The sequence below is a fragment of the Amblyomma maculatum genome, unplaced genomic scaffold (genome assembly GCF_055883805.1).
Source record: "Amblyomma maculatum isolate TAMU_Amacu unplaced genomic scaffold, ASM5588380v1 scaffold_27, whole genome shotgun sequence".
Lineage (NCBI taxonomy): Eukaryota > Metazoa > Arthropoda > Arachnida > Ixodida > Ixodidae > Amblyomma > Amblyomma maculatum.
In genome coordinates, this window is record NW_028146752.1 from 1,560,016 (window position 1) to 1,587,918 (window position 27,903).

The 27,903-nt window shown below is 45.9% G+C and overlaps 1 protein-coding gene across 2 annotated transcripts in view; it reads left to right on the forward strand.

Moving 5' to 3' along the window:
- Positions 1–22,917, forward strand: part of LOC146170935 (solute carrier family 41 member 1-like) — a 57,352-nt gene extending 34,435 nt beyond the window's left edge. For both annotated transcript variants that reach the window (XM_084586690.1, XM_084586689.1), the window contains 5 exons: positions 6,657–6,801; positions 17,434–17,507; positions 18,393–18,527; positions 20,096–20,244; positions 22,135–22,917. In XM_084586690.1, the coding sequence (XP_084442816.1) occupies positions 6,657–6,801; positions 17,434–17,507; positions 18,393–18,527; positions 20,096–20,244; positions 22,135–22,350 (719 nt within the window). In that variant the 3' untranslated portion in view covers positions 22,351–22,917. The remainder of the gene's footprint in view (positions 1–6,656; positions 6,802–17,433; positions 17,508–18,392; positions 18,528–20,095; positions 20,245–22,134) is intronic.
- Positions 22,918–27,903: the final 4,986 nt, after the last annotated feature.

Genomic DNA, 27,903 nt, shown 5'->3' on the forward strand with positions numbered 1-27,903 from the left:
CCGACCACTTTCGTTTTGTTCGCAATTTTGCGACCATCATAGCCCCCCTTACACAGCTCTTGAAAGGCGCCCCTAACCTCCCCTCTTGGTCGCCAGCCTGCAATGATGCATTCGCGACGCTGCGCAATGTTCTGACGTCACCGCCAATCCTTCGCCATTACGACCCTACTGCACCTACAGAACTTCACACCGATGCCAGTGGTGTCGGCCTCGGTGCCGTCCTCGCCCAGCGCAAGCCTGGCTTCTCCGAATACGTTGTCGTCTACGCAAGCCGTGCTCTTACCAGAGCCGAGACCAACTACTCCGTTACCGAAAAGGAGTGCTTAGCAATCGTGTGGGCTATAACGAAGTTCCGCCCTCCTTCGAGGTAGTTACAGATCATCACGCTCTCTGCTGGCTCGCGTCTCTCAAGGATCCGTCTGGCCGTCTCGGGCGCTGGGCTCTCAGGCTTCAGGAATACGACATCCGTGTAGTGTACCGCTCTGGCCGCAAGCACTCTGACGCCGACGCTCTTTCTCGGTCACCGGTGCGCTCGCCTAACTCATCATCCCCTCCTCAAGCCTCTTTGTCAGCACTCACCATTGAGGATATGCCTTTCGAGCAACGACAAGATCCTTGGGTTTCTAACCTGCTAGATGTCCTTGGCACTACTTCTGCGGCTCTGCATCCCGGGCACTCCGCCGACAGGCCTCCCATTTTACCATTCGGGACGGCCTGCTCTACCGAAAGAACTACAACTCAGATGGCAGAAAATGGCTTATTGTCATTCCGCGCCACCTCCGCTCCGAGGTTTGTGCCCACCATCACACTGAGCCGCAAAACGCTTATGCCGGCGTCCTGAAAACCTATGATCGAATTCGTCAGAGGTATTACTGGCGGGGAATGTACAATTTCGTACGTCGTTACATTCGCTCTTGTACCGCCTGTCAACAACGCAAGATTTCTCGCCACCCCGCTGGCCCTCTCCAGTCTTTACCGTGTCCAGCTCGCCCGTTTGATCGCGTGGGAATCTACCTCTATGATCCGCTACCATGCAGTGCCGCCGGTAATCGATGGATCATCGCCGCCGTCGACCACCTGACCCGTTATGCGGAGACTGCCGCACTTCCCGCGGCGACAGCCCGAGAGGTAGCCCATTTTCTCCTGCACCACTTCCTTCTTCGACACGGCGCCCCTCGCGAACTACTGAGCGATAGAGGTCGTGTCTTTCTTTCCGAAGTAGTCCAAGAGCTCCACTCGTCTTGCAAATCAATACATCGGGCTACAACCGCGTATCACCCGCAAACCAACGGCCTCACGGAGCGTTTCAACCGTACGCTTGGGGACATGCTCGCAATTATGTTACATCTGAATCTGGGAGCTCCAACTGGGGCCAGGTACTGCCATTCGTAACATTCGCGTACAACACTGCCACCCAAGCAACAACTGGTTTTTCGCCCTTCTTTCTCTTATACGGCCGTGAACCATCTTGTACCCTGGACACAATTTTGCCATACCATCCAGATGCTTCTGAGTACAGTGCTTTGTCCGATATTGTACAGAAGGCTGAGGAATGCCGTCAGCTAGCTCGCACGTGTACCTCCAACACCCAAGACTATCGCAAAGATCAGCATGATAGCGATACCCCTACTCCAACGTTCCTGGCCGACAGCTTCGTTTGGCTATGCGTTCCTGCCACCAGCAAACTAGAAACGAAATACCACGGACCTTATCGCGTCTTGGAACGCACATCCCCTGTAAACTACATCATTGAGCCAGTCACCCCTTCTTCCGACCACCGCCGCCGCGGCCGTGAGGTTGTCCATGTTAGCCGCCTCAAGCCGTATTACAACCCTGTGGTTGTCTCTTCTCCGCGAGTCGCCAGGATGGCGACTTCTTCACGCGGGGGAAATGTAAAGAAGATGAAGAAGAAACAACGCTGCGCCATCGCCATCACCATCGCTGGTCTCCGGCGCCCATCTCTCTCGCGCTGAAGCTGTGCCCTGCGGCTGGTATTCCGATCCTGCTGTGCCCGAATTACTGCCAGCGCTATACGTTCCAACCAACCATTCAATCCACATTTTACGTGAGCTACATTCTTTAAGGAGGCTCAGCCGCCGGATGCCCCAAAACATTAGCTGGTGTGTGATTTTGTGTTCTGTGGTTTCGCGACGGTGTTGTGCATCAACTACGGCTCTCTCCTCCAGATTGGCTCTCAGGCTTGGCTCAAAACGATACTCGGATAAAACCTAATCTGGAGCAACGGATGTATTTATTGTGCCCTTTTTGTTCGCACAAATATCCTCGTATTTGCGAGTATTCGCAGCGCTAAAGATCGCATGCCGGCAAATATATAGTATCCTGAGGCACTGAAGTGATCGGCACAGAAAAGTGGCTTTAAATAACGCGTGATTGGCTTAATTGATCAAATAATATACATATAATTGCAACCTTTTTATATTCTATTTGTGCAGACCAGATAGCTTCTGCTGCGAACATTAGAACCTACAAAGCAACCCTCAGGCCAGCTTCCGTACCAGGCAACTAAGCCATCCTCGTAGCCTGACATCGCACGTGAAACTTTGTTGCCCTGTATGTACGTTGACGCCTTCTATTCGCATGCGACTCGGTCCAAAAGCAAGGCGTTTATTGCTTGGAAAGGAAAAGGGGTCAGCCGGAAAGTGTAATACCTGGCGTGCTACACTGCGAAAAGGGAAAGGAAGAGAAGAAAACATATCTTCGTCGCCATGCGGAGTGCGGTAACTTGACTCGCTGAGAAGCGGCACAAGCCCACATTGCCTGTAGAGATTCCCTCTCCAAGCGCCCAGTTGAATGGCCTGTTAGCGAAGCATATTGTCGAAACGTTTTCAGGAAGCAGCCTTGGCCTTTTTTGCGCATATAATGTGTGCAACACTAATACATGGGTAATTCGAGCAAAACGCCCCAGGCCCGAAAAATGACCACCTGAAATTGGATGGAAAAAAAAAAGACATTTTGGCGATTACCCCAAAGAGCTTTCGTCGAAGTTGTTTTGCCGAGAAAATTTATTTTCCTGACGTAAACGTTATTGCCATTTTTCACAGAAAACAAATGTCTTTCTGAGAAAAAAAGATTGCATATCATATTCTTCAATATATAGTTCACTTGCATTATTCTTTCATCAGTGTTCAGTATTGGTAGAAAAAAAGCATTATGTAAGAGCCACACAGCATGACCCACGACGAAGAACGAGCACACACAAGAGTTCGTTCTTGGGCGTACGTCTTGTTGTTTGCGCTGGTATACATAAGTAATATATCACTTACTAGCCCGCACTCTAAGAAGGTTTCTCAGCTTTTGTTGGGGGACTAAAATAGAAAACAGTGCGGCGTTTTAGGATCTTTTTTACATTAACCTCGATTATGTTTCAGCCGAAAGAATGTTTTACTGTCTTTGAAGTCCAACTTAGAATCTGTCAAGGTTTGAGTAGTTGATTCATAAAAAAACATAATTTCAAAACATATTTTCCGTCAAACATGTTTTAATTTATTTATACAAAATACACCTAAGGGCATTCATGGCTGATTGTATTACATAGGGGGTGGAGGGGATGCGGAAGTTACAGGATTATCATCAAATATACGCAAAGCCACCAGGAGAAAAAAAAACGTTATATACGACATTGGAAGCAAAATAATAGTTAGATATAAGAAAATCTAGAGTATGAGTAGAGAAAAGAAAAACAAAATAAACAGAATTCGAACAGAAAAGCAGACAGGGAAAAAATTAATAAGAAATATCCAACTTTACGGAAACAAGAGCAGAAAAAATACAACATATATCCATAAAAAATACAAAGCAAGAAGACTCAATAAACTAACAACAATGAACGCAAGTTAAGAAGTAGTTGTGTCATGCATCAATGGCAATAACGACATGTAATGGCACAGCGTTTCAGTCAGTTACAGTACGTGGTATGAATGAATGTGCGTAGTTAGATAAACGCTTAACTTTGAAAGGATGATCGCGTCGGTCAAATACTCGCTTAAGATCGAAGCTAAGTTGTGGATAATGAGCCATATTAAGTGTTTTCATTTGGATGGTCCCAATACAGCACTGAATACTAAGGAAGTGACTTTCCCACGTTTTGAACAATATGTGTTAATAATTCTTTTTTGTCAACGCGTTCACATTTGTTCAATGTTAATTACAGCAACCACGGAAACCGCAAATATTGTTTCGGCGTACACATTATCGAGGTTAATGTAAAAGATTTTTTTAAAGCATCACATTTTTTGCATTTAAGTGACTGTAGAAAAAGCGAACAATACTTATATGGCCTCAGTTGTGACCACACATGAAAGAACAACACAAGTGAAATATTCTAAGATAATATTGGTCACGACATGTTTTACGAATATTTTTTTTTCCTTCGACCATCTTTTGCTTCTTCAAAGAAGCTTCAAATAGCGTTTACATCCCCACAAAAAAATTACCTCATGAGGAAAGTCCGTCCGCTCAATTTACAGTAAGACCATTTCTTTAATAAATAATTGGCGGTGGACAAGGTTAGATTGCATGAGCAGCACTTTGAAGGCGTAGCGTGGCTGCATCAGCTTGGAGGTATAGGGAGCAAAACCTGCGATTTGAACTCTCGTCGTACATCAGGGCATGTTTAACACTCCACACAATTGGGTGGCAAGTTCCAATCAGGTGACGCTGATTGATGTGCCAGGTCGATAGGCTTCGTTCTGCTAAAGTTTTAAAAATTGTTTTCTCACTTGGAGTTCCAGTTTTATCACAGAGCACAAAATAGGAGCCCTTTATTTCCGGAGCAAGCGTTGTTGCTAGCCGCCATGGGGCCGCATTATTATCACCCACTCGCTGGTGGGAGCAGGCCTATTAACCCATGCTCCTGTGCTAGCGGCATCTGCAAACTTCTTAACCTCATCCGCCCGCCTCACGTTCTTGTCTTCCCTTGGAATCCAGTGTGTCAGGCCTAGGGACTATCGCACTGCAAGACGTGGCCCATTCCTTGTTCTTGATTGCAACTAGAATTCAGTGACTGGAGTTAGTTCCCTGACCCACTCGGCACGCTTCCTATCTTGTATCGTTACACCTATCATTTTACCTTCCATACCTCTCTCTGTTATTCTGAATTTAGTAGAACAACCCCCCTTTTTTTTTTGCCTCAACGCTTCTTTCCCTTAGGAAAGTACCGGTAAGAAACATAATAAACTTAGAGCGCAAAAAAAAAAAAAACCACGCACAGATAGAGTAACGACACACAGCATAAGCACTGGTTGCTCTCTCTATGTGTGTTTTTTTCGTGCGCTATCTTTATTGTGTGATATATGCACCAACTCGCCATGAAGTTTTACGGTAAGATACAGCTACATGGTTACCGCACGGGCAGCTATGCTAACACGTTTCTAAGATGAAAATAGAACGCTCAATTTCTGAGGTTGGTGCCATGAAAGTTGGTGTGACAGCCCAACACCACCTAGACTAAAAAGCCTGTGCACGCTTATGTGACGTCATCGTAGTGAGATCATACTGAAAGTCAACTGCACCCTACGCGCTTGCGTTTTTTTTATTCAACGCTGCTCTGGAGCTACTTTTTGAAATGTTTAGTGCTAGCGATGAGGAGGGTTATACTTGTGTTACCTGTGTTATCTAATATTGCCAGTCTTTTGAAGTATATGAGAAGTTTGACACAATCTACTTGTTTCAATGGCAGAAATGAAGTCGAGATGAAATTTTCACCTTCATTCAGAGTTGCTTGAATAAACGTTAAGACAGGCACAAAATTTATCTGAGAGCACATTTATTGTTAGATGGATAGATAAAGATGAGGACGGTGGACAGAGATATTACTCAGAACGGTGACCTTGACGACACTCGGTGTAGCTTGTCGTGAATACGAGGTCGCTTTCACGGAAGTGCTGGTTACAAAGCTGTACCAAGGTCAATTCGCTGTACCGTAAATATAAAAAAGCTGCTTAAGCTGGGAGCAGCGATTGCCATGAGTGTATAAACGCAGCGAGCAGCTAACTTGGCTTTAAACCAGTCATTTATTACGGCAACTGTGATCACGTGGCCAATAGCGAAATAAAATTGTTTCCATAAGAAAATAATTTAGGTTCCAAAACACTTTTGTTCCGCACTCAAAAGGGCGAATGCTACTCGATTATTAGTAGCTGTGCTGTCCAAATTGTGTGCCCGATATGGGCACGCCTACGCTTTAATACACTGTGCTAAATCAAATAGTGGTGAATAGCAGCACTAGTATTAGGAAGCAAACAAGAACGCTTTCTTATCACAGTGCATGCACTTCATCGGTAATAAGTTTTTGCACGGCACAGCATTTGTCCAAGCTGCATTTTGAGCGGAGTCCGACGGAAACTTGTACACCTGCGCTTTGGATTCATTGGCATAGTTAAAGCGACAGTTTAGCACACAACAGCACCCAGACGTTGTAGATACCTTGCTCGCAAGCGCCTATGCAGCACGGATTAGGAACACAGCAAACACAGGCGGGAAACACGCACTCAGGCCGAGTCGTTCCAGATCGCCTTGCTGCGTGCGCTTGCGCTAGGCGCCGCCGATCTATCCACTGCCGTGACGTAGGACTAGTGGAAAGGGGGACTTGCGCTGGCCTTCGCTTAGTCTAGGTGGTGTGCCTTGTCGTTACGTAGCGCGGCCCTGGATACCCAGTCTGTTTGCTGCGGCAGTGGTGGTGCTGTGTCCCGCCTGGGTGTTCCTGGCACGGCGCCACCCGACCTCGAAGAAGGTGCTCGCCGTCGGCTGGTGGCCCATAATCGTCGCCATGATCGTCTCCAGGTAAGGCCTCGACAAAAGAATTGCGGAGAAGACACAGCCCTAAGCTTGCCTGAAGTGAAGAGGCTGCATCGTTCGTGGCTCTTCTCTTCAATTGGAAAGGAACTGGAATAAACTTACATTGTCAACAATGGAGGACACTTAAAATATTTTCCGGTCGCATGAATGGTTAAATCCCGTATCCATAACCTGAGTGGTGGGACAAGAGTATCTCTTGCTGGGCTAGTTGGTGAGACATTGCGTTAAACCAAAGAAAATACAGGTTACGCCAAAGGTTACGCCTTCTCCGTAGATGTCGTAGACCTTTTTTACTCGGTGCCCCATAGCGACCTGTTCACTTCTGTTCGACAATGCATTGAAGCTAGCGGTACCATTGCATTTCAAAATAAAGCAGGGGTTAGGGTTGACAATTTCATGTCTCTTTTAGAGTTTTATACTAAGTCTACTTTCATCCAGTTTGACAACCGGCGGTTCCTACAACGCCAGGGCATTTGCATCGGTTCATGTGTAGCGCCAGTCTTATGTAACATCTTTCTCGCATCTATTGACAACATTTTGGCATCACTAACTGACGACGGAACAGTCCTAAAGATTTTCAGATATGTAGATGATTTTTTAGTGATTTTAAACAGACATGACACAGGCCGCTATGAGGAGACTGCCATGAGAATATTAGAAATGTTCAAGCAACATGGGAAGGGGCTCTCAATCACATTTGAGCTTCCCGAACAGGACTGCCTCCAGTTTTTAGACCTGAACATTAAGCTGGGGGACAGAAGTGCGTGCTGGCGCTACCTTCCTAGGGCTAAGAAAGATTTCTTGCCATTCGATTAGGCCCAGTCAAAAACTGTAAAGAGGGCTATTGCCGCCCTCTCTATGGAATCTGCACTCCTCAAGTCGTGCTCTCACATGATGAAAGCGAGCTTCCAGGGTGAGGTGAGCAGACTGCGCAAAGCAGGGTTTCCAGACCATGTTTTGGCTAGCGCGACCGAGGCATTGCTACAAAACCTCAAGGGCAAGCCAAAGGGGCAACGTCGAAAACAATCCTTTCGTGGAGCCAAGCCAGTGGTGATACCGTATATACACAAAGTATCCCACAATTTAAAACGAGTTGGCAACAAGTACGGAGTCACCATGGTATTCTCCGCCCCCTGCAAATTGGCCAAGATGAGCCCCAAGGTTACCAGTAGGGCTCAAATAACATCTGGGTGTGGAAAGAAACTCTCGAAGCCCTACGTAAAGTGGGCCACGGGAGTGGTCTACGAGATCCCCCTTACGTGTGGCAAGGTGTACGTCGGTCAGACCGGACGCTGCGTTAACGAGCGTGCCGGCGAGCATAACAGGTCTTTAGGGAACGCATCAGACGCATCCAAAACCTACCCGCCCATTGCCGCTCTTGCCTTGATAAAAATAAAAAAATCTGTGAACCACGATTTAGAGAGATTAAAATTCTAACCAGAAGTAAAGACAGATTAGCTCGCGAGCTCGCAGAAGCCTTTTTTATCAAAGAGAGGGGGGGGGGTAAGTGTGTCAGCACGACTTCTGTATCTTTACGCGAAAGTGAACACAGATTGTTAAAAAATACGAGATTATGAGAAGGTTTTTTACCTTAGGGTGTTTTTTCTGAATGGTTTTTTTCCTTCTTGCTTTAGGGACATGCGCAAGCGTTCACTGTCTTCGGGTTATATATGTGCACATGAATCTTTCAATAAACTTAGTTGGAGTTAGCGCCTGTCCTGTCCGTCTTTCTGTGTGGTTCGTCTAAAACTTAGCGCTGTATTTCCTTTGGTTTAACGCAACTGAGTGGTGGGACAACCCCGCGTACGATACTAAACAAGGTTGTTTGCTGGGCTAGTTGGTATCGTATCATAACTTTTGGAAGCATTGAGACAGACATACTTGAGAAGTGGACGGGACTTCTCTCGTCCACTTCTGCCTCAGCGCTTCGAAAAGTTATACGATACTAAATATGCCGTCCGATCCTGCATCTTCCTTTCATGCGGCGCAGTGCCATCTTTTACCTGCACCCGTTTGGTGATTGCGTCACGCGGTCTCTAGTGCATGTGGCCTTAGCCCCGATATGCCTAGCCTTGCGTGCCATCCTATTTTGCTTGGGAGAATGGTATCGTCATGGCTTAAGCGATGCCATGCGCGTAAGCCTTTAACCACTCCGCATTGGACAGCATTTTTCTGTGTGAATTGCTCATAAACGTCTACAGAAAGAAGATTAGTGTGGTTTGCCATGCAGAACATCAAAAGTAATCGTTTTATAGGCGTGCACAAGAAATTTGGGCGAAGTGTCTCATTGATGCTGAGACTGGAAAATTCAAGCAGAGGCATTGGTGCAAGAAATACTCGAAGGATGAAGGGATGTATGTTTATTTAGAAGATGTATACGGTGCTTTTAATGCAGGAGCGATGATAATATTACGGGAAACAAAACCAACTGCATGAAAATGATTGGAGGTGTGCCACCAGACTTATTGGTTTCAGAAACGCCATCTGGTGGGTCGCTTATTCGACATAATAAGCGCGTTTGGTAATGCACAATTGATGCTCATATCCGTCTGAATGGTAAAAATTGCTTACAACTGCTGCATGGTCGAGAAAAATGCTATCTGCAATGTATAAAATCGCGTACTTTCTCGCACAATTTCTGATATCCCATAACTTTTGCTTATGCTTTCTTCCCTCTGTGTAGTGCTATGTCTTCTTGTTGGGACTGCTTTAGATTATATAAGGAAGAACCCAACAGCCGCTTACACCAAGGTAATCATAGGACTTTTTTCGTAGTTATTGGTCAACGATAAATGATAATGCAGTTGTGGTAGTAAGAGTCCTGCAGTAGTTGAAAACGCAGTCTTGGGCTTGGACTGTTCGGTCTGTGGGACTTGACAATACCCTTTGACGAAGTCCGGAGAAGTATTTCTTCTCACCCACTGTAGTGAATACCGGGTCAGCTCTGGGCATGGATTCCTAGTTTGCAACCAGGATGTCGTTTAGGCGTTGGAAGTCGGAGCAAAGTTGGTTCGTGCCGTTCGGTTTCTTCATCAAAAGCATTGGATAATTGCAAGGGACTGTGATTTCTCAATTATTCCCAGTTGCTCCATCTGCTGCACTTCAATTTCGACACCTTGTCTCGTCGAAAAAGGAATGGAATATTGCTTCGCGTGCATACTTGTAGTTGTAGTGAGGTCTAGCCGACATCCTGCCCAGTCAGTCTTGCCCAGAACGTGGGAAAAATTCAAAAATTCAACTTTGAAGCTGCCTCTGCTCATCAGCCGTCAAACTATCAGAAATCTTGTCCTCTTTTATGCTGTCTCTCTGCTGCATGCCGGAACAGGAATAGCCTCACCGCTGTCCGATTCAGTCGCACTGCAGATCGCTTTGCATACCTATTCGCTTGCCTGCCTTTCTTGTTCTTAATACTTTTTCAGCAGGTTGGCGCGAAAAATCTTTCTTCCTGCTAATGTTTTGAAAATGTTGTCCACTTCACTTTTCTTCTCCCTGATCTTGAATGGCCCCTTGTACTCAAGCAGTTGCTTGTTGCCTATTGGTAGCAAAATCAGAACGTTGTCTCCGGGATCGAACAACCTTCCTTTTGTTTTCCGGTTGGAAATTACTTAGCGTCCACCGGCGTTTGCGAGCTCCTTGTGCGCTAGCTTGCAAGTTTCTTCTAGACAATTTTGGAGGTTGAAAACATGTTGATACGTTGTCTTCGCCTCCTCGTCGAGCTGCCGTTTAGCCCACAGCTAAACCTCCAGGGGTCCTCTGACCTGTCATCCATACAACAACTAACCGGGCGAAAAGCTCCGACTTTCCTACGACACTTCCCTGTATGCGAAGAGCAACGGCGCTAGGTAGCAGTCCCAATCTCTAGGCTTTTCGGCGTAAATTCTCTTCAACATTAAATTAAGCCTGTCATTAAAGCTTTCTATCATTCCGTTCGCCATGGGGTAGTACGGTGTTGTGTGAAGGTGGTGTATGAAGAGAAGTCTGGCCACCTCCTTCATCACGTGGGAAGTGAGTTTGGTGCTTTGGTCACTTAGGACTTCGTTAGGGACGCCAAATAGCGAAAATATTACTACCAGTGCCTCAGCGACTGTTTCCACGCGCGGCAGCGCTACGGCTTCTGGGTATCATGTTACATATTCCATTAGGGTCAGAATATGCCGATTGCCGTGCTTGGAAAGAGGCTAAATGGGGTTTTCTTGAATGAGGTTTCAATGAGTGGTGTCTTCCCCAACTGCGCACGGGGTACCCTTCCCTTGAGAGTGTTCGCTGGCAGATGTCACAGGAAGCAACTAATCTTTCCACGTCGGCGCTGATGCCATGCCAGAACAATTCTTCCAATATTCGGCCCTTAGTATTTTGCGCGCCCAAATACCGGGCCATTATTCCGTCTGGTGCGTTTTTTCATACCGCCTCGCGGTGGTATTTTGCAACAACGAGCTCACGCCGCGTCTGCCCAGTTTTCTCTGTTTAGCATCTGTACAATAGGTCTTCTTTCCATCTGAATTCTATCTTGCCCTCTGAATCTCGCCACCTGAGTTTCTTGCCAATTTGGGAAAAACATGGCTCGAGCTACTTGTCCTCTTGTAGATCCGCGTACCTCTGCCATCGGCTCCTCCGTGACATCGGGCGGTTTGAGCGTTTGGAATTCTTTGGTTTGCGCCCTGGTTTGTGCACGTGTTACGACTGCTGCTACAGCTTCCTCCTAGACGGGCTCGCTACAAACTGGTTGATAAACCACCTCCGTCGGGCCATCAGGTGCCGTTGCTCCGTCATCATTTCCCAGAACTAGGCATACAGAGATTCCTCCATACAGACAGCTATGACGATCCCAATAAAATAAGGGGTGTCGACCTCAACCCGCGCCTCGGCCGCATTTTGGCTGTTCCATCAGTTAAGCAAACCTGCTTGCTCTTTCTTGAGCTCATCATTGTGAATGAGCTCTTTCCTCAAGATTGCTCGATTGCATCCGGTACCCCTAATATGGTGATTTATTTGCGTTCATACACATGCCCGCCACCACGGCAGTCCTTCGACCGGAAACATTGGTCGATTGATCTGACTGCATTCACAACGGGAATCTTTCCCCTTTTTGAGCTCCAAATAGCCATCCTGAATACTTTCTCGATTACCATCATGGGTGGGCGAGTAAACGCATGTCGCCTGTGTCCTATCGTTTGGCTGTGCACGGCACGAGTCCGCCTTGTGACTCTTTCGTTCGCACTTGAACCAGGTGAGGCTTTGGTGCACGTTAGTGGCATGAGTCCGGCAATGCGACGTTGATGGGTAAAATTTAGCCCGAGTCCATGCATTTAAAAAAAGTTTCAGTACCTTTTAAAAAGCATGGACTCGGGCTAAATTTTACCCATCAACTACCTGACTCATCTGCTGTACAGTTTTTAGCTCTTAAACTAACCTTCTGTGAAAGATACGTTTGCTGGGGTTACTGGCCTCGAGCGAAAAATGATCTGCTGCCATATGACTCGGCACATTCTAAGACTTTGAAGAGAGGTTTGCGTTGTAATGCATAGAATCAGCTCTCACAAATTTGCGCCCGCATCAAATTCAAAATAGCTTCCACAACAAGATAAGCCAACTTTTAGCGGCAGGGTTACTTAACTGCTGTTTGTGAGACCCTCCTTCAGAAGCTGAACCATGAGACATGCAAGACTGACGGTATTCTTGAAAACGCCGAAAAACATTTGGTTGTGCTATAAAAAAGACCACACACAACCTAAAAAAATGTGGCCAGCCGGCATAGCGTGCCGGTTGTTTTTTCGGCACCCAATAAGCGAGGAGGGTTATGCCCCCGCATCTGTGGCTCAAAAAAGCGTGAGTGCCTTATAAGACAAACACTTCGGTTTGTGAACTGTTCCACAGAAGTGGTCGACGCTATTCCCTTGACGCGCGGAAAGGTATATGTCGGCCAAACCGGCCGATGCATCAATAAGCGATTAGGGGAACATTCAAGAAATATTAACAATTTTAAAGACAATTACGCACATTTGGTTGCGCACATTAGTAACTGCAGTGGTTCCGTGACCCTATTAAGTGAGAAAAATATTCTCGGCAAGAGCACTGATAAGACGGCACGTCTCAGCCTGTAAGCTTTTCATATCACGAAATATGGCAGCAGATGCGTTAGTAAGCCTTCTTTATCGCTCTTCAAATAATGAAGTCTGCTTTTTAGATGCGGCATAAAGTTTTCTCCCTTTAAATGTCTTGGTTTTTGTATATTTATAACGTCTCTAGCTAACGCGTGCGTATCTGGTTATCTTCACGATCGATGGCTCCTTTCCACTAACTCTTGTGTATATAAGGTGATGCATTTCTTCAATAAAAATCAGTTGACAGTGAGCACTTGTGCCTCGTCTATCTTTGTTGTGGTGTTAGCGCTGTTTCAAATTTCCTTTTAGAATGCCTGAGCCTCTAAAGCCAGCATCTCGATTTCGCCTTTCCTTAAGTGCCATGTGGGAATGACATATCCATCCATGGCACCCCTTATCAGGAGCTATCGCAGCTCCTTCAATTCCGCCTTACTACCTGACAGCTCGATCCAGCGATAAAATTAATGGCGGCGGCGTGGTAAGAGCTCGACTGCTGTTTCTCCATTTGCCGGTTCTCCAGGATTGAATTTGTCTTGGAACCTTTTCAACAGGTCTTTTTAACCGTGGTGTAATCGGCTGCATCGCTGGTGGCAAATGCCCTTTAAACGCCGAGTGCTTCCCCGCTCAAACATGTAGCAAGAATCGTCGACCGTTAGTTCTCTTGCCACTCCTGGGTTTGCGAAAGGCTTTCAAAGCGTGTTATGTACGCGCCTATATCATCCTTTACTTTATTAAAGAGAATAAAGAGTTTACTTGCGTTTAGGTTTAGTTAGTACTTTGCCCGTTTCCTTTACTTTTCTCTGGTTTCCTTCACCAGTAGCTGGCACTATATTTTGAAGCGCATAATCTCCATCTGCCGTTCGTCGGCTGCCTTCGCGGCCGCGTGCTCGTCCTCTGCTGCCTGTCTAGTAAACACTCGCTCTTTACGCTTCTTATCCTTCACCCATTTCCTAATCTCAACGTTGGTCAGGACAAGCTGGCTGCCCATCGCGATCAACTTTTCGAAATCCATGCTTCTGGCTTCGGCAACACTTTGCCTGACTCAAAGAGAACCTCGCAAACAAAAGATCTCGTTCACGCACAACACTACTGAAAACTATGGTGGCACATTTCAAGACTCAACCCGTCTGTGTCTCCGATGACCACGTTTCATTTGCATTGATAATATCGTGTCGCGGACGCCATTTAATTGTCACGCATTTCGTAATTACACACAACCAAAATAACCCGACGTGAGCTACAACTTCGTTTCTGCTGGGGGACAGCTTGCCAGGGAAGCAAAGTAACTTTAGACGTAGTAGGCGTGACATTGAAGGGAAAAAAAGTAGCAAATGAACAAAACAAGCAGCACGTGCACCCCGGATCTGGTAAAGGGAGAGTAATATGGAGTCAGCGTGCACGTCCGTGGTTCGGCATGCCCGGCCGTTCAACATACATACAGACTCCGTGTACATGTTTACGAAAACGAGAATAACGCTTAATATATACTGAAAAATAAATTGAGGGATCCGCCAATTTCGTGACAGCAAGGAACCAGGTGCCATCAGTGGACCCAAGGAGGCATGCATTTGTGTTTTTTCTAGTTCATTTCGTAGATTATATTACTATTTCGCATTTTCAATAATACGAAAACTAACCGTATGCTTTCCTTGGTGTTACTTGCTGTTGACTCCGTTTGCATGTATCTCACATCCAATGCCTCATTTTCCGATCGGCTTGATATATGTATATCAATATGATATCAACATGATATCATATTGGCTACAACAGTGCTGCACAAATCGCGTGATGGGAGCTCCTCATTACTTTAAATATTCGACCATAGTAAAATAGGATGTCCTTATGGAAGCTTTTAACGATTTTGAAAATTCAGACGCATTAGTCAGTTATCACTGCGACGAAGCTGGATAAATCAGCAACCACACCTTCAGCGTTTATGGTAGCGAAACTTCTAAAACGTTCCAGTGCCACAGACTGTAAAGCTATTCGGCGCGTTCATTAGAGGCGACTGTGTTCAGTGTGATGAGAGTAGACCAAAATTAGCTGCAAATCAATATATTCTTAGTTTTTTCTTTCCGAAACGAAATGGAACTCTAATGTACTGCTGAAAACTCTTATTGTCTTAACATGAGTAGAAAGAAGCCATTAGGCATTGTTTCAATGTCATACCTAACTTCCTGTCTGATATAAAGTAGTTCCGCAGCATGTCATCCTTCAAGCTTTCACAAATGCTGACAAAATTTGAAGTGTTACCTTCATTGTCAATGCGACCTACCATGTGGATGGTCTGTGCAATCTTACAACCGTATGATCAGAACAAAGCAGGTGAAGCGACTCCTTTGAAATAAGACCGACAAGGTTCACGTACCCAAGTGCCTGATTCTTGTCGCCATGGGTAGCCTAGAATAATCCAGAGCCAGCCAATGGCTGGGGACGGTAATCTTCAACGCCGGAGCCGCAATGGTTTGGAACGTAAACATTGATTTACCTTTTTATGTGAACACACCCAGTCGGAAAAAACTACAGAAACTTTTCTGATGTTAAGAAAAAATTTCTGTGCGGTTTTTGACCGGGAACCTGTTGTGACAACACAACATTCTTTAGTAACATCAGAAATGTTTGTAGTTAAAACAGCAGAGTGCTACAGAACAACAGACAACAGAAATATACTACAGAAAAACTACAGAACTACAAAAAAATTTTATGGTTACGACAGAACTACAGAATATTTAGTTGTATTTTTGACAAAGTTCTGTAGTTTTTTTCGACTGGGCGCGTTTAAAAGAGCGTTCAGGTGAAGATAGTGTCACGTGAAGTGTCTCGCGCAGCATATTTTCGCACCGATAGGAAAACTTTTCATGTACGTGAAATGGAGCCTGTATAAATGCGCTATATAAAAAAGGAGCAGTAAAAGAAAGGATATAAAGAAGCCGGCTATCTACCTCACAAGCATTGTGTGAGCCATCGAGTAAGATATATAGCAGTCAAATAGGCGCCACAGCACTGTGGTGTTTATTGCGCTGAGAAAATCAAAACGTATATGAAGAGTAATGAAAGGAGCGATTAGTATTAGTAACTTGGCCCTGCTTTGTTTCGTGCGCGTTCGTAGAGTGCTATCCACAAGGAATTTGTGCAGTGCGTACCATCAGTCGCTTACTTCACGTTTTTATGTTGCTGGTGTCCAAAAGAAAGTCCATGGCTATTACTGTAGACCATAGCGCGCGTGCTATGGTCTTTCCAGTTGTGATGTATGGATGCGAGAGTTGTACTGTGAAAAAGGCTGACCGCCGAAGAATTGACGCGTTTGAATTGTGGTGCTGGCGAAGACTCTTAAGAGTTCCTTGGACTGCCAGAAGATCAAATCAGTCGATATTGTCGACCATAAACCCTGACTGCTCATTGGAGGGTCAAATTCTAAAGTTAAAGCTCAGCTACTTTGGTCATCTGATGAGAAGATAGGAGTCGCTGGAGAAAGATTTGATGTTGGGAAAGGTTGAGGGTCGCCGGAGAAGGGGTAGGCAGCGAACGCGATGGTTAGATGGCATTCTCGAGGCATTGCAGATGAAGCTATGTGATGTTAAGAAGATAGTGAGAGACCGGAAAGCGTGGCGTGACATGGTCCATAGGGTCACGAAGAGTCGGACACGACTGAACGCCTGAACTGAACTGATTACTATTATCTGCATTATTGACTGCATCTATGGGTATGGGATAGCAGCTGATTGCGGGAGGCGCACTTGAAATCTAATCTGTGCACACGCTAGCTAATCAACAGATAGGAGAAGATATGTGATAGGAAATGTGCACTCTTTAGGCAAAAGATATGTGCATCGGCGTCTCATCAATCGGACTAAAATATGTTAATTTAAGCAATGATATTTTGAAAAATAATCCTTTCCGCTCTTATCCGTGAGATAAACGTCTTCGTGAAAATGAAAAAGAAAAAAGAATGCGTACTGAGCTAAACAAGCTGTTGGTAACGCTTCGAATGCGGCCATCGATCGCGTGGTGCTTTTAACGAATGTGAACGCGCTGATCCGAATGCATACGAAGTCAGGTCCATTTTCTTCAAGTGAGATCTTCATTGTCGAGGTCCATCTGTGTGACCACAGATTATATCTGCACACTTAAAAAGTGCGAAAAAGTCGCCAAACTCTTTGCGCACAACGCGTACACAGTATGAGTTAACTTGTGTTCCTTGTGTGTCAACGTACTGTTGAGATGCGCTGAAACCCATTTGCGAAGCTCTTAGTAGCACCCATGTATCAAGTGTGCCATCATTTGTCAACGTGTCGCGGTTACCCGACAGTCACATCACTGTGGCAATAATTGTGTTACGGAAAATCAAGGGACTGCAATGAAGAACCTGCTAGCGCGCCATCCTCAGCGGGACTTTTTGGGCAACCTGCAAATGGGCCCCTGTTCGAAACAAAAATCTATACGGCCAAACCGTTTGCTGCCAAATGCGTAATATTAAACGTTGCCTCGCCTATACTCGTATCTCCTTTCCTTGCAGTGTGGGCGGCTATATTCTCGACTTGGCTGTCACCCACTTCAGCGGGCTGGCCGTCTTCCAACCCGTTATCAACGGTGAGCCTTCAAGACGCTATAGTCGCGTCCTCGAGCTTCGAGCGCGGAGAACAGCAATATAAGCTCGGAAGAAAGTGCTTCGTGCGTCTGTAGGTATAGACGGCGCATCAACATATGTATCTTTGTATCTATACATGAGGGGATATCTCTCAACGAACTAGATCCTGACTGAAGCTCATCATACTGGTGAAACCTTCTGCGGGGAGTACTAAGTGGCCACAATGGTGTACAGCCGAGCCGAAAGAGAATACAGAATCGCGTTAAAATACAACGTATTGTCTACTATAGTCCTTCACACTTTTCTGTAGTTCGTAGCATATTTTGCGGTCATGTAGTTGTTTATGTGGTACATTTAAACAGTGTGTAGTTCAGTAATACCTGTATAACTAGCTAAACAAAGTTACGTTACTTTATTTGTTATCACAATAAGTTCACTTTCAAAAAACGCTCATTGCTTTGTACCCCTCCCCCCCCCAAAAAAAAAAAGAAAAAAAAATAATAAAAAATATACTGTAGTATTTTTCGACTGGTAGCAACCGAAGTACAGCAATGGAGCTCGGTGGTTTAATATGCCACGTCCACTCAATAGAGGTGCGCTTCCATTCTGCGGCTGTGAGTATACAGGCTAGTCGCCTGAGCGAGAACAATTATAAGAAATTTGTTTTATTATGACAAGCATCTCGATTTAGTCAGTTGAAATGAATATTAAGATTTTCGGCATGAGTTAGTGCTGAGTGCAACTATTGTATTTGATAATTTTGTTTCTTGAATTGTGCTCTAGCTAGAATGCACGTTTATTCTTGCTATTTACACTCTACTTCTGAAACACACGCTGTAAACGCGGACAGTGTGCAACAAGCAAAACTCTCCGCCCTCTCTCTGAAGGCGTCAACGGCAACCTGGCGGCAATCCACGCGAGCCGGCTGTCGACGTTGTTCGCGCAACGCTCTGAGCTGGGCCGCCACCCGGATCACGACAAGCGTCAATGCGTCGACCCCTTCACTGGTCTCTGCAGCAGCAGTGAGTGCTTCATGGGTCGCCGAACATCAGGTTGCAATGTGCAATGATGCTCGACGGGGCTAAACGCAGCGGTAAAACCAGGTTGCGCTGCCGCTCTCGCATCAGCGACTGGGGCTAGCTGGGGATATATAGGTTGTCAGCCCGCTACTCTGTAAACTGGAAGACAGTTACAGGAAACAGAACTTCACTTTTCCCACCCTTGTGTTGTGCCTTGGTGGTCTTCGTTTTGCCCACAGTAACCACCTGGGAGTTCACTATCGAGTTAATGAAGCAGTAAAGGTCTGCATGCCCAACGCCCCGAAGGTAGCCAGGTGGTGGAAATGTTTCGTTCGCTGTTCACGCTTCTTCGCTGCCACGAGTGATATCGAGCAGATCTTACGGGGCATAGCTTACGGAGTACCATGAACATTCATGGATAATCTTCATGCTGTTACACCTGCTGCCGACCACGTGCTACTTGCGTCTTCTTCCAAGCCCTTCTGAATAATATGTAAAACTTGAATACCTACCCACGCGGCCAGACAAGCAGTATTCCCGGTGTTTTTTTAGAAGGTCCGAAATTTTGTACAAAGTGTATATGACGATACAGTAATTTTAGCCTTAGAGCTTTATTGAGTGCTACAGCGGACACCAACTGGATTTAGAAAGACTAAATTAGTTCGGTAATTAAAAACATGCGTAAGTGAACTTTTTATAGATCATTTTATGGGGCATGTTGTATAGGCAGAATTCGAGCTCGTCCTCTATATAGTACAGCTGAGAAAAAAGGTTTTTTAAAAAAAAAAACGTTTCAGCGCCCGTTACAAGGCCTACAAGTGTCACCCTAATAGCCGGTTTCACTTAATAACGCAGCGGTAGCGTCGCGGCGCCTTAGATCGCTTGGCCAATGCGCGCCTTGTGCTTGGACCGCAGCACAATGACATCGCGCATAGGTGCTGACGCAGCGGCTGTCGCCATGGCCACGGCAGAAGCGAACTTGACAGCGAACCACCATGCGCCTACCTGGCTTGACAGTCGGTGCCGGCAGAGTGACGAAATCTCTAGGTGAAGTTATATACATCACAGGCGCTGTGCTGCTGTGTGAAACTGCATATTACCTGTGACGGGGCCTGGTAGCGCGCGCTAGTGTTGTTTTTTTCGATAAAATGTGCTTTCGCGGCTACTCTATTCGTAGAACGAGCTCCAATTCTGCGATACAACGAATCACTTAACGTTAAATAAAAATATAATTAACTTATTTATTTCATTACCAAAGCAGTTTGCCTCCTGCCTGGTGTCCGGCGTAGCTCCCAGTGTAGCTATAGGGCTAAAATAGAGCCAAAGCACTACCTTCGTCTTAAAATTTCGTACCTTCTAAAAAACACCCGGTATGCGTTTACGCAAGCCTGATGCGCTTAACCAACCGAACTCTACAGCTATCCACAAGTGGAGGCTGCCCGCGTCCACAGCATGTGGCCAAGGGAAAGTGAAATTGCATGTGTATAGCGGCATTAATTGCTGCATTCGAATAGGAATGCATGCTTGTGAGGCAGAGTGGCTGATTAACCGAGCGTCGCTTTCCTGCGCAGACCGACAGGCCCGGGTGTCCCAGCTTCTGCTGCTGCTGTCCGTGCCGGGTCACGTGCTCTTCGTGCTGCTCATATTCCTCATCAGCGACGCCCACGTCAGGCTTACCGCGGGGCTGATGCTGTCGTACCTGGTTGCCTCCGTCGTCCTGGTGAGCACCTTGCGAAGCATATCGATTTGCTCCAGTAGATCAATTGGGGTTGGCAGCTACTGTACGCCTGTAGGTTGGTCATTGCGCGATTTTCATAAGGCGAAAGCCCATTACGATAAAAGCCGTCAGCGCTGTTTTACCCGGGAGATGGCCCTAAGAATAAATCATCAAGGTGTCAATGATGCGAAGCTAGGACACGCGGCAGACCTCTGCGTGGACGAAGGCGCCCCACCCACCAGGTAATGTCATGCATACCATTCGTCTGCATATATTCACCGCTGGCAGACCTCCATGTGGCCGCATTTTTGCGACATTCGTATCAGTATTATGATGCAACTGTTAGCTGCAGACTATTTCGGTTGGCTTCATACCAATTATCGTGGCATATAACATGCATCTGTTAGTGATGTTTGAAGCTCTCTCGCGACAGGTGTTAGAACCAACTACATGTGCTGGTCCAGTAGTATGGTTTGAAACTGACCTTACAATTAGTACGGTCTGAAGCATGGCTGTCTACGTCCAAACTGGGTAATTAGGAACCGTTGTCGAGCAGATCGGGAAGTAGATTTTTTTTATCATTTTATTTATTTCCGGCCGCAGCGGCCGCTTTTCGAGGAAGGTGGAAAGCCAGGCGGCCGGGTGTCAATGCACGTTATAGCCCTCCCCTGCGGCGTCTCTCATAGCCTGAGTCGCTTTGGGGCGTAAAACCCGACGAACCAAACCAAACCAAACCAAACCAAACCTTTCATTTATTTCTGTACAGAAGAAAATAATATTAAATTTATTCAATTATTAAATTTCAATTTTTTATTGAAATTTCACTCGTTCTCTGTCTAGGACAGTATCGAGTGACTTGTTCCACAGAGGCAAATTTGAAGCTTTTTTAAATGTACGTATTATCGATTTCGGAGCCAAGTTTAAATAACTGTACGTCACAGATCTTTGCTCACTGGATCCGTGGATGAAAATAATTATTATATTTCTCTCAATATCTGCCCTTAACTAGTCAATCTAACACCCCTTGTATGGCATGATCGTCTACACTACTAACACTGCAAGGCAATCACCAGGGCAGGCACCAAACAGTGTACACACAATGTATCGCCAATGTTGTGTATGAGACACTCTTGACTTGCGGTGAAGTGCATGTAAAGTATTGAGCGTGCCCATAAGCACAACGTCACACTGAAGAGCAACACTGTAGGTAACCTGCCACTACCCTGTAGCCAATGCAAAAACTGCGTTCCCTTGTTTCATCAAACTTTGTTTATTACCAAAGAATAAGACGCAGAAAGAGATAATCGAGGCAATTTTCATTGAATAAAGAAGTAACAACAGCCTTCTATTCACGAATCTGAAAATGAGTTGTCATTTTAGATGCATCTCTTATAGAGGCCAGTGCGTTTTGCTTCAGAACGCTTTATACTTTTTACGTGGCTATAGGTTGCTTTGCCATTCTTTCACTGCTCTTAATTTTAGTATGTATTCATGGTTTCTGCTTTAAATTTATTCTCACTTGCCATAAATAATTTTTCATGTTGTTTTCCATATCTTTGTCCATGCTATTTACATATTTTCCTGCAAATGTTAATATGCCCGAATCGATGTTCGACACGTGTTGATATCTCTTGGTTCACGCACTGACATGCAGTTTTCTCCCCGACATCAGCGGATATATAAACCCGCCTTCTTCTACCATTTTCTGCTATTAAAGTTAGAATTTGCTCTTCTGTCTTTTACCACTAACATGCCTTTGGTTCCTTGGCTCCCAACACCGCTTCGCTATATCCGTTTAAGGCTTCTATGGCCCGAGTTGCCACTAAGCCATTATACCTGAAACACTAAGATAAGAAAAATGCAGAAGTTGCGACTGTTGCTTTTTCCACGCAGCTGACTGTGTTGCTGTATTTCGCCCGCTGTGGAGCGTACTGGATGTGGCGGCGCAAGATCGACCCGGACAACGCCCTGATTCCGCTGCTCACGGGTTTCGGAGACCTGTGCGGCACAGGCCTGCTGCTGCTCGCTTTCCTCTTCCTGGAGCGTGTCGAGGATCCGAGCGTTGCCGGCTTTGTGAATCACCACGCCACTAACGGCACCGCCACTTGAGGCAACAGCAGTGACGGAGTCGTTCACCTGCGGAAGCTTGCTGCGAGTCAGCATCTGCTCTCTCAATGGCCGTCCCAACGGACCATCTGCTGAATGCTGCGTGGACAAACGTAAAAACGTTGCTCCCCTGATACATTCGGGATATGATTCGCGCCTCAAGAAGAAAACGAAATCCTGAAAGAGGAGGGGGTTGCTATATTATATTGACTAAAGCAATTTCTGGTGGCATTTTGTTCCTATCATCATTACGGGACCTCTGAATTAGAATCCACAAGACTGGAGGAGAAACCACGCGGATCCTGTTCTCTCACACGCGGACACTTCCGGAATTGCATTCCAAACCGATTGCAGTTGTTCCACCCGCGTCTCCTGAACTGCTGACCAGCCTGTGTGTGTGTACACCTCAAAATCGCGAGGACCGGAGCCTTTTCCGTTGAGGGCACATAACTCCGCAACCAGTCCGCACATCACCGTGCTCTGAACCTCATGACATATCGATATCTTTTAATCGCGTACTCACAATGTCGTGTGAAAGGACGTTTAAATAAATGTCACATTGACTTGCCACCGTTTGTAATTGTTTCATTCGCAATGATTACACAGATATCTTCGCACTAAGAACACACCCACACGCACAGCAAGTGGAGAAGCGCCACGCCTTTACGTCTGCAAAATGTCGAAAGAAGAGTGCATTTGGTTGAAAGTAAGTCCTCTTATATAAACAGCTTGAAAAGTTCCCGAAAAAGATGTTCATGATCCATCGTCCTTTCGCATTCTACGCATAGCGCAACAGTATTGAATAGCTCTTCGCAGCTCCATCAATAGTGAGATGATTTTGCGGGGCCCTACTGCAGCAGTCTTCCTGCGGTGTAGTTTTGCGTTAAAGGTAGTGCCAACGGGCGACAAAGCCGACACATGTTGTTACACTGAAGGCCTTCTCGAAAAACGAGATATCCAAGGCACCGTGTCAGCAGTCAGCCGTCTGTGGCTCTGCGCTCGCCACTCACTCTGTCTTCATCCATAGCGCATAGTACTTCATCATCTTGAGGGCCTGCTGCAATATGGGGCAAAAAATCATGATATTGGTATAGGCTTATGGACAATTGTTCGCTAATCCGAGATTCGCGATGACATTGCGTTACTAAGTAACCCGACGGCGGAACTGCAGATTATAAATGACCTAGAGAGGAATGAGGAACGTAATGGCAAGCTTAAATACTAGTGTGCACAATACTACAGTATTCAGAAGGTAAAGTGTCCGGGAAAAGAACAGCATTTTACTATAGGTAGTAGGGCGTTGGAAATGTGTGTGTGTGTGGGGGGGGGGGGGATACTTCTGATTAGAGCAGGTGGGCACCTTTAGAGCTGAACAACTAAAGGAATAACACTGCGATGAAGTGCGTTTGGCAAGCATTAAGTGTGGTGCTTACATGGATCAGTGAGAAGGATAATGGACAGGATCCTAACGTAAATTGAGGACGATGGAGGGAACTGTGGAACAGAATAGGATAGGTGTAACGTCAAGACAGAGCATGAAGAGTTACGTGTTATTCTTTATTCTTTATTGAAGAGTTACCCCGCATTGCCCGAAGGCGTTATAGCAGGGGGGTTACAGATTGGCAAAAAATGCATCTTCACTTGTAGAACACACTTGCATTTCGGAAAGCCGGTTTCACTGTTGCACTGTTTCAACGATGAATTTGCAAAGAGGTTCGTCCTGGTACGGTACTCTCTAATTTTGAGAGAGGGGTCATGTCGTTTAGAAATGTAAAACGGCTGTGTTAAATAACTTTCAAATTAAATCCCCGTTTTTCCGTGAATTATTAAGTACAGCAATTTTAGCCTCAACTTTCTTCAACGGAAAGCGAGTGGTTCCCACTGTAATTCTTCTTTCATTGCTGTACAACTATCCCTTCGCCCGTACCTCCCCAAGACGAACCTTGCTGCTCTATTATGAATTTTCTCGAGTTTGTCAATTATAACCTGATGTGCGGAGTCCCATACAATACGCCATGCGCAGCGCCTATAGGGGCGCCACTGAAAGCCGCGTAGCGGCGGCCGTCGGAACCCGAGGCGGGCCTCATGCGGCAAGTACGGCAAGCGTGGCCGTGGTGCGCGCGTGCGATGTGCCGTCTGTGCGCGTCTCGCGGGCACTCCCGCGGTGACAGTGCACAAGGGGATCGCACTTTATAATGGTGGACATGTGTTCGTTATCAAGGCCGTCTGAAACTACATCGCCTCCATATATGCATCAAGGGTCTCCTGCAGGCTGGCGTCAACAAGATTGCGTACGAAGTGGAGCTCATTTTGAGTGCCCCACTTTCCTTACAACGCCACGTTAATTCGTTCATTCCTTGACCTATGAACCAATGTTCTTTCTTTGCTTCATCGTACACGCTTGCTTCGTTTACATGCAATAAATTGCTACAACAAACTAGGCAGCGTCGAAACTGCGAGCGGTTTCGTACCGGTGCGAGCACAGGAAAAGCCAGCGAGCTTGCAAACCAGCATTCTGAGCATCAGAAAAATAGCGCATATTGGGCTCCTGTAGCAAGAGTTCAAATTTTTCATGGTTGCGCTTTATCGCTGCCTGTACACGATGGATTTCATCTATTCCGTCGTCAAAAAGGCAGATCGGGTAGATAATTTCATGGGTGAGTGAGATATCAGCAGAGGCAATATCTGAAAAGCTGAATCACAGGTTAGCCAAGAGCATATTAGATTTAAAGTTCATATCCTATGTTATTATTGTAGTATCATCTTCATTTCATTTGTATCACCATCACGCCCAACTGCAGAATTACAGCGCGCTTTATAACAAGCTCTAGAACCTTTGGACTGAATATCAAGTGCAGCGACATGTTATGTTTTCGTAATCTTGCCAGCCAACAGGAACTCTGGCTCTGTTCTTCAGTGTAATTGCATGGCAAGTTTCAAAACGCATATTGGAAAATGTCTGTTCAATAACCTGCCGCAGCGGCTCTGGCTACTGAGGAAGATCGAGTTATCGGTACGGAAGTTGACCACGCCGCCCGCGTTTAAGTGGAGGCGAAACGCAAAATGCAACCGTGTGCTGTGCGATGTCAATGTATGCTAAAGATTGTCTGGCTAAGCATTTCATAAATCTAATGCGTATTGTATATTCCCAGCAGCGGAGGCAACCAAGTTTAAACAAGAAGTGTTCACGGAAGGTGCAGTGACAAGCAGAAAACACTCAAAAATAGTATCACTGATCAGGCCTTCTACACGGCACATTTAATGCCTTTTCCATCGAATGACGCTCGTTCAAATTATATTTGTTTGCTGCTACATGAGAAAATATAATGACATTCGATGAAAACGACATTAGGCATCGAATGAGTTTGAGGTCTACTCATCCGAATGCGATCAACGAGGAAATGTGTTATGTCGACACCAGGCACTCGGGGAGAGGATACACCCAAAATAAACTACAAACGTGCCACCTGCATTAAATATTACTGTGCTCCTATAATTGTGCAGCTAGTCATATGTGAAATATGCCAAATATCATCGTAAAAAAAAAAGAAAAAAAAAACTGGCACCCATCGCTGCCAGCCAACTCGTATCCACCGCACCCAGCGCGGGCGGAACAGGTCGCTCCTGCATGCTGCCACGGTCCGTCGGCGCCGAGTCATCGACACGGCGAACTTCTTTCGCCACCTTCAGAAAAGCATGCTCTGTTGATCTTGAATAATAAGCGCTTAATCTGAAGAAGGAATAAAAATATTATCTTTACTGACGATCGCTGTTATGTAACGAAATTTTGGAAGAAGGGAGAACTGCAATAAAAGTAATTTTCTGCTCATCCGATTTCGTTCTCAAGCTCCGCTGCTAAGGCGTCGCCGAAGTTACACCTTCCGTTTACTGTAAGAAAATTTGGGAGACAATTGAACTGATACTATAAGGCAGTTTTATGAATAATAAATTTACTATTTCCAAAGCGCTTCCAGCTACGGCTTTGATGCGAAATCGTTTAGGCATAGCGACGACTAGGGCCCAGCACATGGCCTATCGCCGTCGTCGGCCGCTTTTGCGGGCAGCGTCGTTGCGATAAGCTCGCCGTATACGATGTGGCAAGCGTTAAGAATTTGTCATATGCTTTCTTGATGAGGCCAAGCTCGGGCATTTTTCGACGAGCCTTAATACGCCGAGCGAACAATCTGGCGAAAACGTGCGGCAGTCAACAGGGCTGTCGTATGGCGATACTCGAAGGTTCTATAAAAGCGCCCTAGGACAGTACACTAGATACCGCTTATTTTACGTGTTGCTCTGGACACTTGCTTCAGTGCGCAAAGTGTACGCGTTGTTGAAACTCGTACGCTTTTCGCAGTCGAGCGCAGACGTGTGCACCTTCAGTGCCCTTTCGTAAACAGACGCCGCCGACACTGCCGCTAACTTCGTAATTGATAGTCCTAATCAACAGGCTGGTTACAAGGCATGCCAGACATGAATGTCAATTTAAAGGCTGCTTTCGTTTACAGCGCAGTCACCTATCGCAACATATTGAAGGCGCCCCAACATTTGCATGTCAATTGCAGTTACCATACTTTTGAAATGGCATTATCTTTGGTCGTGTAGCAGCGCGTCGAAAAAATGACATTAACCTGAACAAATGTCATTCGGTGCGATAGCTTGCTTTCTGCGTCGAAAAACCACGATTCACGGCCGCCGTCGTTCTCGTGAAGCATCACTGGAAACTGATACAAACGTGTTCCTGGCAAGGTTCTATGTCTGCTCGTAAAACAAACTGCGCAGCAATTCTTCCCGGGCATTGCTAAAGGTTGATTAAGCCACGACCAAAGAGGAAAACACGACGCGCGCGCATAGACGCTGACATGAACAGCGCCCGACTGAGCCCGCCTACGATTTGCGGCTTTGGCGACAGGCGGCGTTGTCGGCGTTTTGCGCATCGCGTATACACGCATATTCCATGATGGGTCGACCACAGGAAAGAAAAGCAGTTTTTTTGAGGTTTGGCTGCGAACACCTTAAACTTCGCTGTATAAAATTTAGTGCCCTACCGGCTTTGGTTACCACATGGTCTACATGAGCATTCCAGGAACAGTCATTTGTCAGTATAACACCTAAGTATCTGTATGTACATTTCTGGCTGATTGCTTATGTGATACTGAGCTCGAACTTTGATTTTTGTCCGTGAAAAACAAAGATGAGCGCATTTTTTCGTATTCAAAGACATTTTCCATTTAAGACACCAATCGTGGATAAGTGCTAAGTAAGTTTGCAGTTGAGCAACATCACTGGCATTGTTAACTTTTCTGTACAAAACACAGTCGTCTGCAAACTGACGTTTACTTGAGGAGATACTGAGTGAAATATCATTTATATAAATTAAGAACAGGAGCCAGGACCCTCGATGTCACATTAACATAATCTGAGCATTTACAGTTCAGGACTACACGTTGCAGTGATCACAGGAAGGTGAGGTCCCGAATTAGCCTAAATCTGAAGAAGGAACGCAGCAGATTAGTAAGAAAGAAACCCATCAACGAATAGGCGGTGTGGGGGAGGGTA